This window comes from Hypanus sabinus, assembly GCF_030144855.1.
Source record: "Hypanus sabinus isolate sHypSab1 chromosome X2 unlocalized genomic scaffold, sHypSab1.hap1 SUPER_X2_unloc_1, whole genome shotgun sequence".
NCBI classification, from domain to species: Eukaryota; Metazoa; Chordata; class Chondrichthyes; order Myliobatiformes; family Dasyatidae; genus Hypanus; species Hypanus sabinus.
The window spans coordinates 466,564-480,950 of record NW_026778979.1 but is presented as its reverse complement, the minus strand read 5'-3'; the positions used below and the strand labels follow the sequence as shown (position 1 = coordinate 480,950).

General features: G+C 46.8%; 1 protein-coding gene across 4 annotated transcripts; it reads right to left on the bottom strand.

The window, feature by feature from the left end:
- Nucleotides 1–854: 854 nt before the first annotated feature.
- On the bottom strand, nucleotides 855–12,703 carry LOC132385694 (zinc finger protein 234-like). Of its 4 annotated transcripts, none has more exons than XM_059957903.1 (3): nucleotides 12,363–12,700; nucleotides 4,329–4,519; nucleotides 855–2,449 (listed from the first exon to the last, which is right to left on the bottom strand). In XM_059957903.1, exon 3 carries the CDS (start codon nucleotides 2,054–2,056, stop codon nucleotides 872–874), a length of 1,185 nt encoding a protein of 394 aa, XP_059813886.1. In that variant the 5' UTR covers nucleotides 2,057–2,449; nucleotides 4,329–4,519; nucleotides 12,363–12,700; the 3' UTR covers nucleotides 855–871. The 4 variants fall into 4 exon arrangements, 3 of the variants coding, with proteins under 3 accessions (XP_059813886.1, XP_059813885.1, XP_059813887.1); XM_059957902.1 differs by having other exon boundaries at nucleotides 4,329–4,430; XR_009509232.1 differs by lacking the exon at nucleotides 855–2,449 and adding an exon at nucleotides 3,177–3,568 and having other exon boundaries at nucleotides 4,329–4,430; nucleotides 12,363–12,703.
- Between the last annotated feature and the right edge of the window lie 1,684 nt (nucleotides 12,704–14,387).

The window sequence follows — 14,387 nt, the reverse complement described above, 5'->3', positions numbered from 1 at the left end:
ACAAAATGCGGGTTACAGAGCAGCTTCATAAAATGGCAACATCTATTCCTTCGACCTCATGGCAAAAACACAGACAGTTGAACACTCTACTTCCACTGTCATTGACCCATTCACGTTCGATGTTTTCTTGCATATGTTAATTCATTCAGACAGTGGTGTATTTTGGTGCAGGGCAGTCACGATGGGATGCTCCTCCAGTCAGATGTGGGAACTCCGGACATCTGACAGTTGTCCGATGACTATTTGCAGTAAGTGCACCCATTCACAGCGCCGGACTGACTGGTTCAGGGAGTTGGATGTACTCAGGATCATTCGGGAGCCTGAAGATACTATCAATGAAACATCTGAAGAGATGGCCACACCCAGAGTACAAGCTTCGGACAGGAGAAGCGTGACCACCAGCAGAGGTAAGGGTCATTAGGAAGTCAGTGCAGGGCTGTCCTGTGGGCATTCTCCTCAGCAGAACACCTTGTTGGATACTGCGGGGTGGGTGGGGAGTTGATCCGTTGGGGCATGCAAGCAACAGAAAGGCCGGCAGCACTGTCCACTCTGAAGCTTAATAGGGAAGTGTAAATTTAGGCCTTGTGGCAGCTATAGGAGATTATAGTCAGGGGAGAGAAAGGAGATTCTGTTGATGTGGACAGGATTTAAATTAGAACTGATTTCTGCATCACAGATCCAAACCATTAAACTCCAGTCCCATTAAACGGGAACATTAGCCGAGGAATATCTCCCACGCCCAGTGACCAGAGTGCGGAACTGGGTTTGTTAAACAGCAGCAGTAATTGCCGAGTTCGGCACCAACAGTCACTTTTGAACTTGATTCAGCAACTGTGATGGTGAAATATCCAGCCTGTAGCCTGTCTCCTGTTTAAACAGTTTCCCCAGTGTGAACTCGGTAGTGCGTCACAAGGTGGGATGACTGAGAGAATCTCTTCCCACATTGGGAGCAGGAAAATGGCCTCTCTCCAGTGTGGACTCGTCGGTGTGTCTGTAAGTCGGATGACTGACTGAATCTCTTTCCACAATCAGAACAGGCGTACGGTCTCTCCCCAGTGTGAATACGCTGATGTATCATCAGTTGAGATGACTGAATAAATCCCCTTCCACAGTCTGAGCAGGTGAACGGTCTCTCCCCAGTGTGGACTCGTTGATGCACCTTCAGTTGATATGACCGAATAAACCCTTTCCCACAGTCTGAGCAGATGAACAGCCTCTCCCCAGTGTGAATTCGCTGATGTGTCTTCAGTTCAACTGACCGAGTAAATGCCTTCCCACAGTCTGAGCAGGTGAACGGCCTCTCTCCAGTGTGGACTCGCTGGTGCACCTGCAGGTCAGATAAATGAATAAATCTCTTCCCACATTCAGAGCAGGAAAATGGCCTCTCCCCAGTGTGAATCCGCTGATGTACCATCACTTGAGATGACCGAGTAAATGCCTTCCCACAGTCTGAACAGGTGAACGGCCTCTCTCCAGTATGAACTCGCTGGTGAGCCTGTAGCCTGGATGAGTCAGTGAATTTCTTCCCACAGTCTGAGCAGGTGAACGGCCTCTCCCCAGTGTGAATTCTCTGATGCACCTTCAGTACAGATGAATGAGTGAATCCTTTCCCACAGTCTGAGCAGGTGAATGGCCTCTCTGCGGTGTGAATTCGCTGATGTTCCTTCAGTACAGAAGACTGAGTGAATCCTTTCCCACAGACTGAGCAGGTGAACGGTCTCTCCCCAGTGTGAGTTCGCTGATGTACCTTCAGTTGAGATGACCGAATAAACCCTTTCCCACAGTCTGAACAGGTGAATGGCCTCTCCCCAGTGTGAGTTCGCTGATGTATCTTCAGTTCAGATGACCAAGTGAATCCCTTCCCACAGTCTGAGCAGGCGAATGGCTTCTCCCCAGTGTGAAGTGACTGGTGTCTCCGCAGTTGCGATGACTGAGTGAATCCCTTCCCACAGTCTGAGCAGGTGAACGGCTTCTCACCAGTGTGAACTCGCTGGTGTGTCAGAAGGCAGGATGACCGAGTGAATCCCTTCCCACAATCAGCGCAGGTGAAAGACATCTTATCAGTGTGAACTCGCTGTTGTGCATGCAGGTGAGATGAGTGAGTGAAGAGTGAATCCCTTCCCACAGTTCTTTGTCAATTCACAAATCAAATATCAGATGTAGTAAACCCCTTGCACAATCAATGTAGTTGAAGAACTGATCTCCAGTGAACAAATGCTGGTGTGTTCTCAGCTTCCCGGTTCCAGTGGATTTCAGTGAGTTACAACAGAAAACTTCATTTCAGACACAAAGCACTTTTCCAGCTGTGATGACAAAATTCTTCATCTCCAAGGATCAACAGTGGTACATTGTTAAATATCTAGTAACTCCTTAAATATCTGGGCAGAGACAGCAAACTGACATGTTGTTCTGTTTAAAATTCCCGTACACAATTTTTGTCATTTCTAACCTGTAAAAAAGATTTACAAAAGACATCAATGAATGAAACTCATCATTCAGAGAAGTGTATGGTCATCCACTTTGTTAGAGGCAATGAGAGTGCAGACTGTTTTCTCAATAGAGAGGAAATAATGTTGAAGAGTAGGAGAATATAAAAGCCAGGATGTGTTGTTGAGTATTTATAAAGTGTGGCCTCACTTGGACTGTTGAGAGCAGATTCAGGCCCCTTAAGTAGAACAGATGTACTTACATTGCAGAGCGTTCAAAGGAAATTTACAAAAATATTTCAGGACTTATAAGGTTTGTCAGATGAAGAACATTTGATGGCTCAGGGCCTCTACTCACTGGAGTTCAGAATAATGAAGGGGCCCTCATTGAAATCTATCGAACATTGAAAAGTCTCGATAGAGTGGATGTGGAGAGTATGTTGACAAGAGTGGGGGAGTCGAAAACCAGAGGACGCAGCATCAAAATCGAGCTTTGTTCTTTCAGAATGGAGATGAGGAGGAATTTCTTTAACCGGAGCGTGGTGACTCTGTGGGATTTGCTGCTATGAGTTGCTCTGGAGTCCAAGTAATTGGGTCTATTTTTGGGAAGAGGGTGATGGATTCTTGATTAGTTAGGGCAGGAAGGGATATGGGGAGAAGGCAGGAGAGTGCAGCTGAGTTGGAAATGGATCAGCTGTAATGAAATGGTGGAGCAGACTCGATGGGCCAAAATACCTCATTCTGCTCCTGTATCTGATTAATTTTCACAGCCGATATATTATGAAATAATTTTAATCTCCTTTCTGAACTCTGACATCACACTGTTACAGCGAGGATCAACCCAAGTTGGGGGAAAAACTCTCCTTCCAACTGCTCATGATGCCGGCAACTGGTCTGTCCATCTAATTCCCCAACAGATTTCCTGTCTGTGTGAGAATGGGAATTTCAATCTGTGACTTAGCTCAGGCTGATTCCTTCCATTAGTATTATTCTCTGTCCCATATTATTCCGAGCTGCGCAGTGACTGAAATGTTCCCACACAGACAGCCTTTGCTGCTGCACAGCTGGTGTTTTGTTGATGCCGTGCTGTTTTCATGATGTTTAAACATTTAACTTTCAGACAAATACTCGGTCCATACGTTCTGAGAAAAATAAATTAGAGAAAACATAGGTATTTTTTCAAGTTCTGGTCATGTACGACAGCACTGCAAAGAGCATGTGATGTTACATGGCAAACCCTGGAGAGTTTCAAATTACTCTGCCCCTCCGCACAGGTGATTGACGGTGGAGAGCCCATCAGAGGCAATGCCAATGAACATGATGGGGAGGGCAGTCCTTGTTCTCATTGGAGTGTGGCATATTTGTGATGAGAACGCTACAGGTCACTTGTTACTCAGGCCAAAGGTAATTGGTATCATTATGTACCCAAAGCGAATGGTACTAAACAAGTTCTCACAGGGAGAAAGGTCCAGATCAAGATGGAACAAAGGTGATTTCCACAAGGACTAAAGCTGATGTAAGGATTTTGTTTCCTTCTTTTCATACAGTAAAAATTGACATTTTTATTGACTGGAAGGTCAGCTCCTCAGTGCTCGGTGGTGCCCGAGTGATCCATCTATTCCCCTTCCCTCCCCCTGCGATTCCAAATACGGCCTACGGACTAACGGGGAAAACGCTGGCCCTGTGATCAATGGCTACCTCTTTACCCAGAAACCTACACGAAGAAGAGACCCATCTATCCGCCACGGCTCCAGCGTCTGCGCTCCTCAGCAGCAAGTTCCCCGGAGCCCGCGTAGAGAGAGGGGTAAGCACTTGGACTACCCGGGGTGCGGAGGAAAGGTGTGGCCGGTCGCGGTTCGGACGCCGGTACCGATAATAATCCGCCCGGATCCCCGCTCTTACCTGCCGCCGAGTCACCGAGCCTTTTGTCCACCGTGCGCACGCGCGAAACCCCTGCGACCCTTACGCATGCGCATGTGATCGTCTGGTCACGGACGGCGATTTCTGGAACAAACAGAAGAAAGTCTGCAAATGCTGGAAATCCAAAGCGACTCACACAAAACGCTGCAGGAACTCAGCACCTCAGGCAGCATCTGTAGAAAATTATAAACAGACGGCGTTTTTTTGGCAGAAAGCCTTCTGCAGGGCAGAGAAGCACGGGGGAAGGTGCCAGAAGAGAAATGTGGTGGGGGAGAGGAAGAGGCGAGCTGGAATTTGATGCCGGGTGGGTGGGGAAGGTCAAGAACGGGTGGGCTGGAGAATAAAGAATCTGATAGGAGGGGAGAGTGGACCAGAGAGAGGGCAGGAGGAGGGTCCCGGGAGGAGTGTAGGAAGGTGAGAAGTACAAGGTCAGAGTGGGGCATAGAGGAGGGTGACGGTAATTTGTTCTCCTGAGTGGAAATCGATGTTCATGCCATCAGATTGGAGGGTACCCAGACGGAATATAATGTGTTGCTCCTCCACGGGGAGAGGAGCTCATCTTGGCACAAGAGGAGTCCACGGATCGACACGGCGGAACAGGACTGGGAATGAAGAATTAAAATGCTTCCTGACTGGTGAGTCAGACTTGTGGAGGATGGTGCGAAGTTGCTCCTAATTGCTGACTGCACCCTCAGGGTGGCGGAGCAACAACTTATATTCTGCCTTGGTACGAGTGCACCAGTCTTGTCTGTTTGAATCCAGAGCCCAAGAAAAGCTCTCTTTCGTGTCTCAGTCGTCTTTGACCCCCTGAAGAACTGTTTCTGAGTGACAGCTAAGATCCACCTGCAATTCCTCGGCCCACTTTCCCAACTCGTCTCGATCCCACTGGAACCTTAGACAACCCTCACTTTCTCCACACACCGGTTTTGGTGACATCCACAACCTCACTAATTGTTTGATCTGCATTCTCCAAATAATTAACACATCTCATTGTCCAGTTGTAAGTGGGTGAATTTACTTTCTCTTTCATCTCCCAGGGGGACGAGACTGCCTGGACCCGGGGTGGGGGGGGGGTGCAGGTAAACACGGGCTTTCAGTGTCTGAGCCGGTGAGGAAGCCGTAAGTGGCCAGTCCACAAGACAAGACAGCAGATCCCCTCGGCAATCAAACCGACCCTCATCAGGCCTTTCCCTCCGTGTCCAATCCCCCTCTCAGTGCGAACTCAATCGCCACTGCCACTCCTTCAATGGGGCGACTGAGTCGTGCAGACGGTGTGAAACCACCTCATTTGCGTCGGGACCATTTCCATTCCACCCATCCCCAGGCAAAGGAGCTGGTTTTAAATTTGTTTTTACTTTGGTTTATTTCTGATTTTAAAAGTTGTCATTTCTGTGCACTGATGTCTGTTTGTCATCCTGAGCAGTTCTGCCTGAAGTTGTTTGGCCTGATTGTTTTTGGTGAAATTTGACAATGGCGTCACCCCGGGTTTGGACCTTCATGTCCGTAACCCAACAGGAACCGTCCCTGCTCCCTCTCCAGGCTCAGCTGAGAGTGATTGTACTGGCACTGGAGACGGCCCAGTCCCTGACCTCCCAGACTGCACCGTCGGGTAAACCCCGTTACAACTGATACCAGGACATCCCAGAATAAAGGACGAGCCCTTGTCTGGCATCTACTGGCTCTGAGATATCTCTACCCACCCGTACAAGTACAACACTGACACCCCCCCCCCCACCCAGCGCCGACACCTACCGTCAGTGTGTCCATCACCAGGGGCACACATCATGTTCTCTGGCGGCAACAAACCAGCCCGAGACCCCGGTCTCCGGTTGGCAGCAGCTCATTTGAGGGACCCGCCATTTGGGCTCCACCTCATTCGGGGGCAGACGTTGTGGGTGGGTGAAGCTCATTTCACACTCCTGTGACCCTCTGAGTGAAGAGGTATCCCCTCATGTGCCCCATAAACTCCGCACCTTTCACCCTTAACCCCCTGTCAAGTATCTCTCTGCTGAGACTCACAGAACACAATCCCAACACTGAGTGTTTCTTCATCAAGCAGCTTTATTCTTTATTACCTGCCGGGTAATATCATCAGAACTTACGAGGTAAATGATGTCTTTAAAGTGAAAATACTTCAGATCTCAGGGCTTTCTTTTCCCCTTTACCCCGTCCATTCCCCATGAGGAGCCAGAACCCTGATGTCTCCTCCTTTTCAGACTCCCAACTGACCTCAAACACAACGTTTACAAAATATTCCCTCTGTACATAAGAACGAGTCGAGGTTACTGTTCCCAGCGAGCACCGTGTTCCCGATACATTTGTTGTTGCTGCCATCTCCGGTTGAGTCGTCTCTGCTACTTCCTCATTCCTGCACAGCGTTCAGTGTTTGCAGTCACGAGTTCCTTTAGTAAGCACATTTCTTGTCGTTTCCTCCTGCTACTTTAGTCACCTACATATATTGCATATACTAGCTCAGCACTCTGGGGATTGTAGAACTTTATTTTGTCTCATGAGATACTTACAATAAAATGCAAAGTTCAATACATATTTCCCCATTCCCTCCTCTTTGTTGTCCCATGACAACAGACATTCAATATCATCAGAACTTACGAGGTAAATGATGTCTTTAAAGTGAAAATACTTCAGATCTCAGGGCTTTCTTTTCCCCTTTACCCCGTCCATTCCCCATGAGGAGCCAGAACCCTGATGTCTCCTCCTTTTCAGACTCCCAACTGAGCACGAGAATCGTAATCAGATTGTTTGTATTATTATTCCTCCAATGGTTATTCCATCATGCAAACCAGTATCCCAGCATCCTCCCAGAGTCCCAGATGGCCACCGGCTTCCTGAGGGGTTTAATTGTGGAAATGTACAATGTAAACCAGTATCCCACCATCGTCCCAGAGTCCCAAATGGCCACCGGCTTCCTGAGGGGTTATCATTACGGAAATGTACCATGTAAACCAGTATCCCTCCATCCTCCCAGAGTCCCAAATGGCCACCGGCTTCCTGAGGGGTTATCATTGTGGAACTGTACAATGTAAACCAGTATCCCACCATCCTCCCAGAGTCCCAAATGGCCACTGACTTACTGAGGGGTTATCATTGTGGAACTGCTCTCCCACTTCTCTCATTCTATCTGCTGCCTCTCAAATATAATCCATCAGGTGAGTTACATTATCAGATTTGTCTGGTGTGTTGGTGCAACATTCTTGTGCAATTAAAGCACACATATCCCAATTTTTATCTAATATAAAGTCTCGGGTGGCTGGAGAACGATGCTGGAGAGGCAGTGACGGGAGACAAAGAAATGGCAGACAGACTGAATAAGTATGTTGTGTCTGTCTTCACAGAGGAAGACACTAACATAATGGTGGGACTTCCGGGTGTCAGGAGTCAGAAGTGTGCAAAGTTACCAGAACCAGAGTGAAGGTTCTTGAGGAACTGGAAGGCCAAGTTAGATAAGTCACGTGACCCAGATGGTGTACACCCCGGCTTTCTGAAAGAGGTGGATAAAAAGATTGTGGCCCCATTAGTAATGAACATTCAGGAATCACAATGTTCCGCAATGGTTCCTCAAGAATGTAATATTGCCAATGTCACACCACTTTTCAAGAAGGGAGAGAGGCAGAAGAAAGGAAACTATCGGCCAGTTAGTCTGTCCGCAGTGATTGGGAAGATGTTGGAGTCGATTATTAATGATGAGGTCTGAGAGTACCGTGTCACAAGATAAAATAGACCACAGTCAGCATGTTTTCCTGAAGGGAAAATCTTGCCTGACCAACCTGTAGAAATTATTTTAAGAAATAACAAGCAGGACAGACAAAGGAGAATCGATTGATGGTGTTTACCTGGATTTTCAGACGGTTTCTGACATGATGCCACACATGAGGCTGCTTTAACAACCCACGAGCCCATGGTAGTACCGGAAAGATTCCAGCATGGACAAAGCCGTGGCTGACTGAGAGGAAGCAAAGAGTGGGTACAAAGGGAGCCTCTTGACGAGTGGATTCCACAGTAGTCTGTGTTGGGACTGATAGTCTTTATGTTAAATATCACTGATATGCATGATGAAATTGATGACCTTGTTGCAAAGTTTTCAGATGATATGAAGATGGTTGAGGGTCAGGTTGTTTTGAGGACATGGAGGGGCTATGGAAGGTCTTCAACAGATGAGGAGAATGGGCAAAGAAGTGGGAGATGGAATGCAGTGTCAGCAGAGGGTATCAGCATGCACTTTGGTCGAAGAAATGACAGTGCTGACTATTTTCCAATTTGCAGATTGAGTCTGTGGTGAAGAAGGCAAATGTAATGTCAGCATTCATTTGAAGAGGAATAGAATATAAACACAGGGATGTAATGTTGACATTTTTGTAAGCACTGGTGAGGCCTCAGTGGGAGTACTGTGAGCAGTTGTGGACTCCTTATCTGAGAAAAAGATGTGCTGAAACTGGAGAGTATCCAAAAGAGGTTCACGTAAATGATTCCAAAATTAAATATGTTGTCATATGAAGAGTATTTGATGGCTCTGGGCCTGTAGTGAGTGGAATTCAAAAGAATGAGAGGAGACCTAATTGAAATATATCAAATAGTGAAATGATTAATAGAGTGGATATGGAGAGGATGTTTCCTCTTTTGGGACAGTCTAAGACCAAAGGACACAGCCTCAGAATAGAGGGGTGTCTTTAGAATGGAGATGAGGAGGAACTTATTTAGCCAGAGAGTAATGAATCCATGGACTCTATGGATAATGTATCTTTGGCAGCTGTGGAGGCCAAATCTTCATGTACACTTAAGGCCGAGGTTGATAGTTTCTTGATTGGTCAGGGCATGATGGGCGACCAGGATAAGGCAGGAGATTGGGGCCAAGAGGGAAATTGGATCCGCTAAAATGAAATGGTGGAGCAGACTCGATGGGCCGAATGGCCTAATTCTGCTCCTATATCGTATGGTCTTAAAGCAACCTCTCATTTAACGTCAGCAAGAGCCAGGAGGTGATTATTTGACTTCAGGAGGAGGAAACAGGAGAACCGTGAGCCAGTGCTCATCAGAGATCAAAGGCGGAGAGGGTCAGCAACCTTAAATTCCTCAATGTTATCACTTTCCAGGATGTGTCTTGAGCCCAGCATGGAAGTGTAATTACAAAGAAAGCACCACAGCATCTCCATTTCCTTACAAGCCTGCAAAGATTCAGCATGACATCTACAACCTTGATAAACTTCTACAGATGTGTGTGGAGAATATGTTCAGTGCTTACATCGTTGCCTGGTATGGAAACACCAAAGCCCGTGAAAGGAAAATCCTACAGAAAGTAGTGGATACGGCCCAGTACATCACAGGAAAAATGCTCCCCCCACTGCGCACATTTCTCTGGTGAGCTGTCATCGAAAAACTACATCTATCATCAAGGAACCCATCATGTGGCACATGATCTCTTCTCACTGATGCCATCAGGAAGAAAGAGCAGGAGTCTCAGGACACACACCACCAGGTTCAGGAACTGTTATCACCCTTCAAACATCAAGTTCTTCAAACAGAGGAGATAATCCTACTCCAATTCAATTGCTCCATCACTGAACTGTTCCTATAACACATGGACACATTCACGGATTCTTCATCTCCTGTTCATGGTAATTATTTATTACTTTTTTTTCTTTTGTATTTGCACAGTTTGTTGTCTTTTGCACATTGTATTTTGTCTACCATGTTGGGTTCGGGCTTTCATTGATTCAATCATGATTCTTGGATTTACTGAGTTCGTCCGAAAAAAAAAATAATCTCAGGATTGAACATCGTGACATGTGTAAACTTCGATAATAAACTTACTTTGTAAATATTGAATCCTACATTTAAATTACTCTCTCAAACACACATGTGCTTTGTAATTTCTAAAGGTTCAGCATCGACTGGCTAAATGATTTGGCTCAGATCAGAATGGTCGTCCCATCACAATAACCCCTCTTTTGAGATACCCAGCTACAGGAAAGATTCCTGAATTAAACTAGGATCACTGTTTCCAGCGTGCACGTACACACACAGACACGCAGCTGTGATGAAGTGCTTTGAGGGGGTTGGTCCTAACGAGAAACACATCCTCTCTGTCCTTGGACCTGGACCCACTGCAATTTGCCGATCACCACAATCTGTCTACAGCAAATGCAATCTCACTGACTCTCCACTCAGCCTCAGATCACCTGGACAACTGCAATACACAAGTCAGGCTGCTGATTACAGCTCAGCGTTCAACACAATCAGACCCTCAATTGTAATGAACAAGCTCCAAAACCTGGGCCTCTGTACCTCCTTCTGCAACTGGATCCTCACCAGGAGACCCCAGTCTGTGTGGATCAGAAATAACATCTCCTCCTTGCTGACAATCAACACCGGCACACCTCAACGATGCGTGCTCAGCCCACTGCTCTACTCTCTCTACACCACGTTTGTGTGTCTAGGCTCATCTATAAACTTGCTGACAACCCAACTATTGTTGTTGGAATTTCAGACGGTGACGAGGAGGAGTACAGGAGTGAGATAGATCAGCAAGTTGAGTGGTGTCACAGCAACAAAGGAATTGATTGTGGGTTCAGGAAGGGGAAGTCGAGGGAACACACACCAGTCCTCATCGTGGGATCAGAAGTGAAATGGGTGAGCAGTTTCCATTTCCTGCCTGTCAACATCTCTGAGGAACTATCCTGGGCCCAACATATTGATGCAGTTACAATGAAGGCACAACATCGGCTATATTTCATTCGGAGATTGAGGGGAATCTGTCTCTCACTAAATACACTTGCAAATTTCTACAGATGTACTGTGGAGAGCATTCTAACTGGTTGCATCACTGCCTGGTGTGGAGAGGCCACTGCACAGGATCGGAAAATGCTGCAGAAAGTTGTAAACTCAGCCAGCTCCTTCATGGGCACTGGACTCCACAGCATCCAGGACACATTCAAAAGATGAGGCCACAAAAAGGTGGTATCCATCATTACGGACCCCCATCACCCAGGACATGCCTTCGGCTTATTGCTACAGGACCCTGAAGAGACACTCAATGTTTCAGGAACAGCTTCTTCCCTCCACCGTCAGATTTCTAAATGGACAATGAACTCTAGAATACTTCCTCAGTATTTTCCCTCACGTTTGCCACTACATTTCAAATTGAATTTTATAAATACTTGTTCTAATTTATAGTTTTTATTACTATGTATTGCAATGTACTGCAGACACAAAGGAACAAATTTCACCACACATGCCGGTGATATTAAACCTGATTCTGATACACAAACACACACAGCTGGGCTCAGAATACAACACTCCCACATTCCTCCCTTTGTGACACCCTGCTTGCTCCGTGGCCCCCGGTATGAAGCTCAAACTGTTGCAACACCTGCCCTTTAAATTCATGGCTGAGGCTGTGTTGTGTCTGTTCACTGTTTGAGTTCGATATTAAATGAAGAGCATTGAATGGGAAGGAAGGTTTGAATAGAAGAATAAAGATCTCCTCTGAAGGTATATGGGGTCCTGGTGAGAGCGTACATGGAACACTGTGCACAGGTCTGGTCTCCCTCCCGGAGTCAGGCTGTGGGATGAAGGGAATGACGGGATTTCCCAGATTGATTTAGGAGGTGAGGTAGTGTCCTCGGAGAGATTATACTGACCGGGCCTGTCTCAAAATTAGAGAAATAAAAGGCCGTCTGACTGAGACAGACAGAGTCTCACAGGGTATTGACAGTCTAGAGGGAGCAATGATGTTTCCTTTGGCTGTGGTGAGGAATGGGGGTCACGGAATCCGAGTTCACCTCAGCACGACTGAAATGAGGAGGAATTTCCTCACCCAGAGGGCAGTGAAACTTTGGAATTTTCTCCACAAGGTTTCTAAATTTGAAGGACAAATTTTAGGGCTCTGCGATGCTGGGAACGTTGCGCGAAAGTGGCGCTGAGGTCAAAGATCAGGCATGTTCTGAGTGAAAGGCGGAAAAGACGGAAGTCTGTTTACTTGTTTCTAAAGTCTGAGTTTACCTTTGCGCCTGGTTCTCCCTTGACCTTCAGCCTGTCCTTTTGCACAGGGGAGCGCTCACACTCCGGAGCTCCATCGGCAGCCGCTGCGGGCCAGCTCCCGTATCCCAGCAGCAGGAGACAGGACCGGGAGGAAACTCCGGACAACAGGCCCCGATCCACGGCGGGGAAAGACCGGGCACACCCTGTGTGGCTGAAACATCTCACGGAATCTCCGCCCGAATCTTCACCTCCACCATCGGAAGGATTCAAAACACCGGCCACTGTTGCAGCCTTTACCCGGGGAGCTGCTCCCAGTCTCGGGTCTCTCACCGGGTCCACTCGTTCCCGGTTCCAAACTTCGGTCCGCCCAGCGTCCCGCCCACTGACACTCCTCAGCCAATGGAGGCAAGAGTCTCCCAAGGGTGTTCTCCGATTGGCTGTGAGTGTGTCCGAGGGCGGGCTGCTACCGGGAGCTGGAGATGTCAGTCACAGTTCGATCTCAGAGTCAAAGCAAGTCCCCCGAGGCTCAAAGTTCAAAGTAAATTTTATTATTTTTTAATATTTTAACTTTTTATTGAAAACAAACAAAAACAGAAACACTAAACATATGCTAACAAAGCCAGAGAAGCACACAAAAGCAGCAACGAATATATAACCATTAACTTTAAATATACAAATAAACAAGGAAATCCGCTCTAAATATTTATGACAGAGAAATGATCCCCATGAGATTTGGTGTTATTAGTAAACCCAGATAAGACATTTTCAAAACAAAAAGTAAAATCCACATTAATATATTGATCTTTAAATTGACAAACATCAACCTAAAATGTTTTAACATATTCACAATCCCAAAAAAGATGAAATAAATCCTCTGGTTATAAACCACAAAAATAACAGTTAGTTTCAATATCAGAATTAACCCGTCAAATAAACACTATTTGGATAATATCTATGCATAGTTTTAAATAAGCCCCAAATACTCCTCCACCTCAGATTCCCCAAGCGACTATTCCAAAAACTAACAGAGTACATATAAGTCGCCACATACAACTCCTACAAACATACAGAGCAAAGCTGCAGAACGGTAACTATATCTGGATCACTGAAAGATCAACCAGAGTGCAGAAGACAACAAACTTCGCCAATGCAAATAAACAACGAGAACATGAAATAACTGCAGCGGCTGCCGATAGATGTCCGGTGCTCTCAGCGCTCCCTGTTCAATCTGACAGGACAAGAAACAGTGAGGCGCAAAGGTAAACTCGTGTTTCAGAAAATAAGAAATGGAGAAGGTGTGGCCATTCGGCCCCTTGCGCCTCTTCTGCCCTTCACTCAGAACATGCTTGACTTTTGACCTCAGCACCACTTTCCTGCAACTTCCCATCACCGCTGAGCCCCAGGATATGTCCATTCTATTTCTAAACCTTGTGGAGATAATTGCAGTGATTCAGTGCACTCTGGGTGAGGAAATTACTCCTCATCTCAGTCCTGCTGAATTGTTCTCGGATTTTGAGTCTGTGCCCGCTGGTTCCACACATTATGGGAAACATCATTCCAGCCCTTCCGCTGTAAATATCCTGTGAGATTGTATTTCTCTAATTCTGAGACAGGAATGCGATCTGTCTCTGTCAAACCACCTCTGATTTCACTCAATTTGAGAAAATCCCAGTACGATGATTTGTTGTGGGAGCCTCTCTATGGACAGCTGGTGAGTGCAGTTGTCCTGTGTTGTTCCGCATCCTGATAGTTGAGGGGTAGTAACTGTTCCTGACCCTGGAGGGGCGAGTCCTGAGGCTCTTGTACCTTCTACCTGATCACAGCAGTGAGAAAAGAGCCTGCCTGTGTGGTGAGCCTGATCACAGCTGCCTGTATCACCGTCCCCTCTGGCCTGCCCTATCCGGGACCAAAGGGATTGTGGAGAGTAAATGTGGTACTCTGTCGAGTATCACTGTGATCCGTCCCCTCTGGCCTGCCCTATCCGGGACCAAAGGGATTGTGGAGAGTAAATGTGGTACTCTGTCGAGTATCAGTGTGATCCGTCCC

Coding starts and splice junctions, on each gene's coding strand:
- LOC132385694 (XM_059957903.1), bottom strand. CDS start 2,056: ATGTCTTTCACCTGCGCTGATTGTGGGAAGGGATTCACTCGGTCATCC.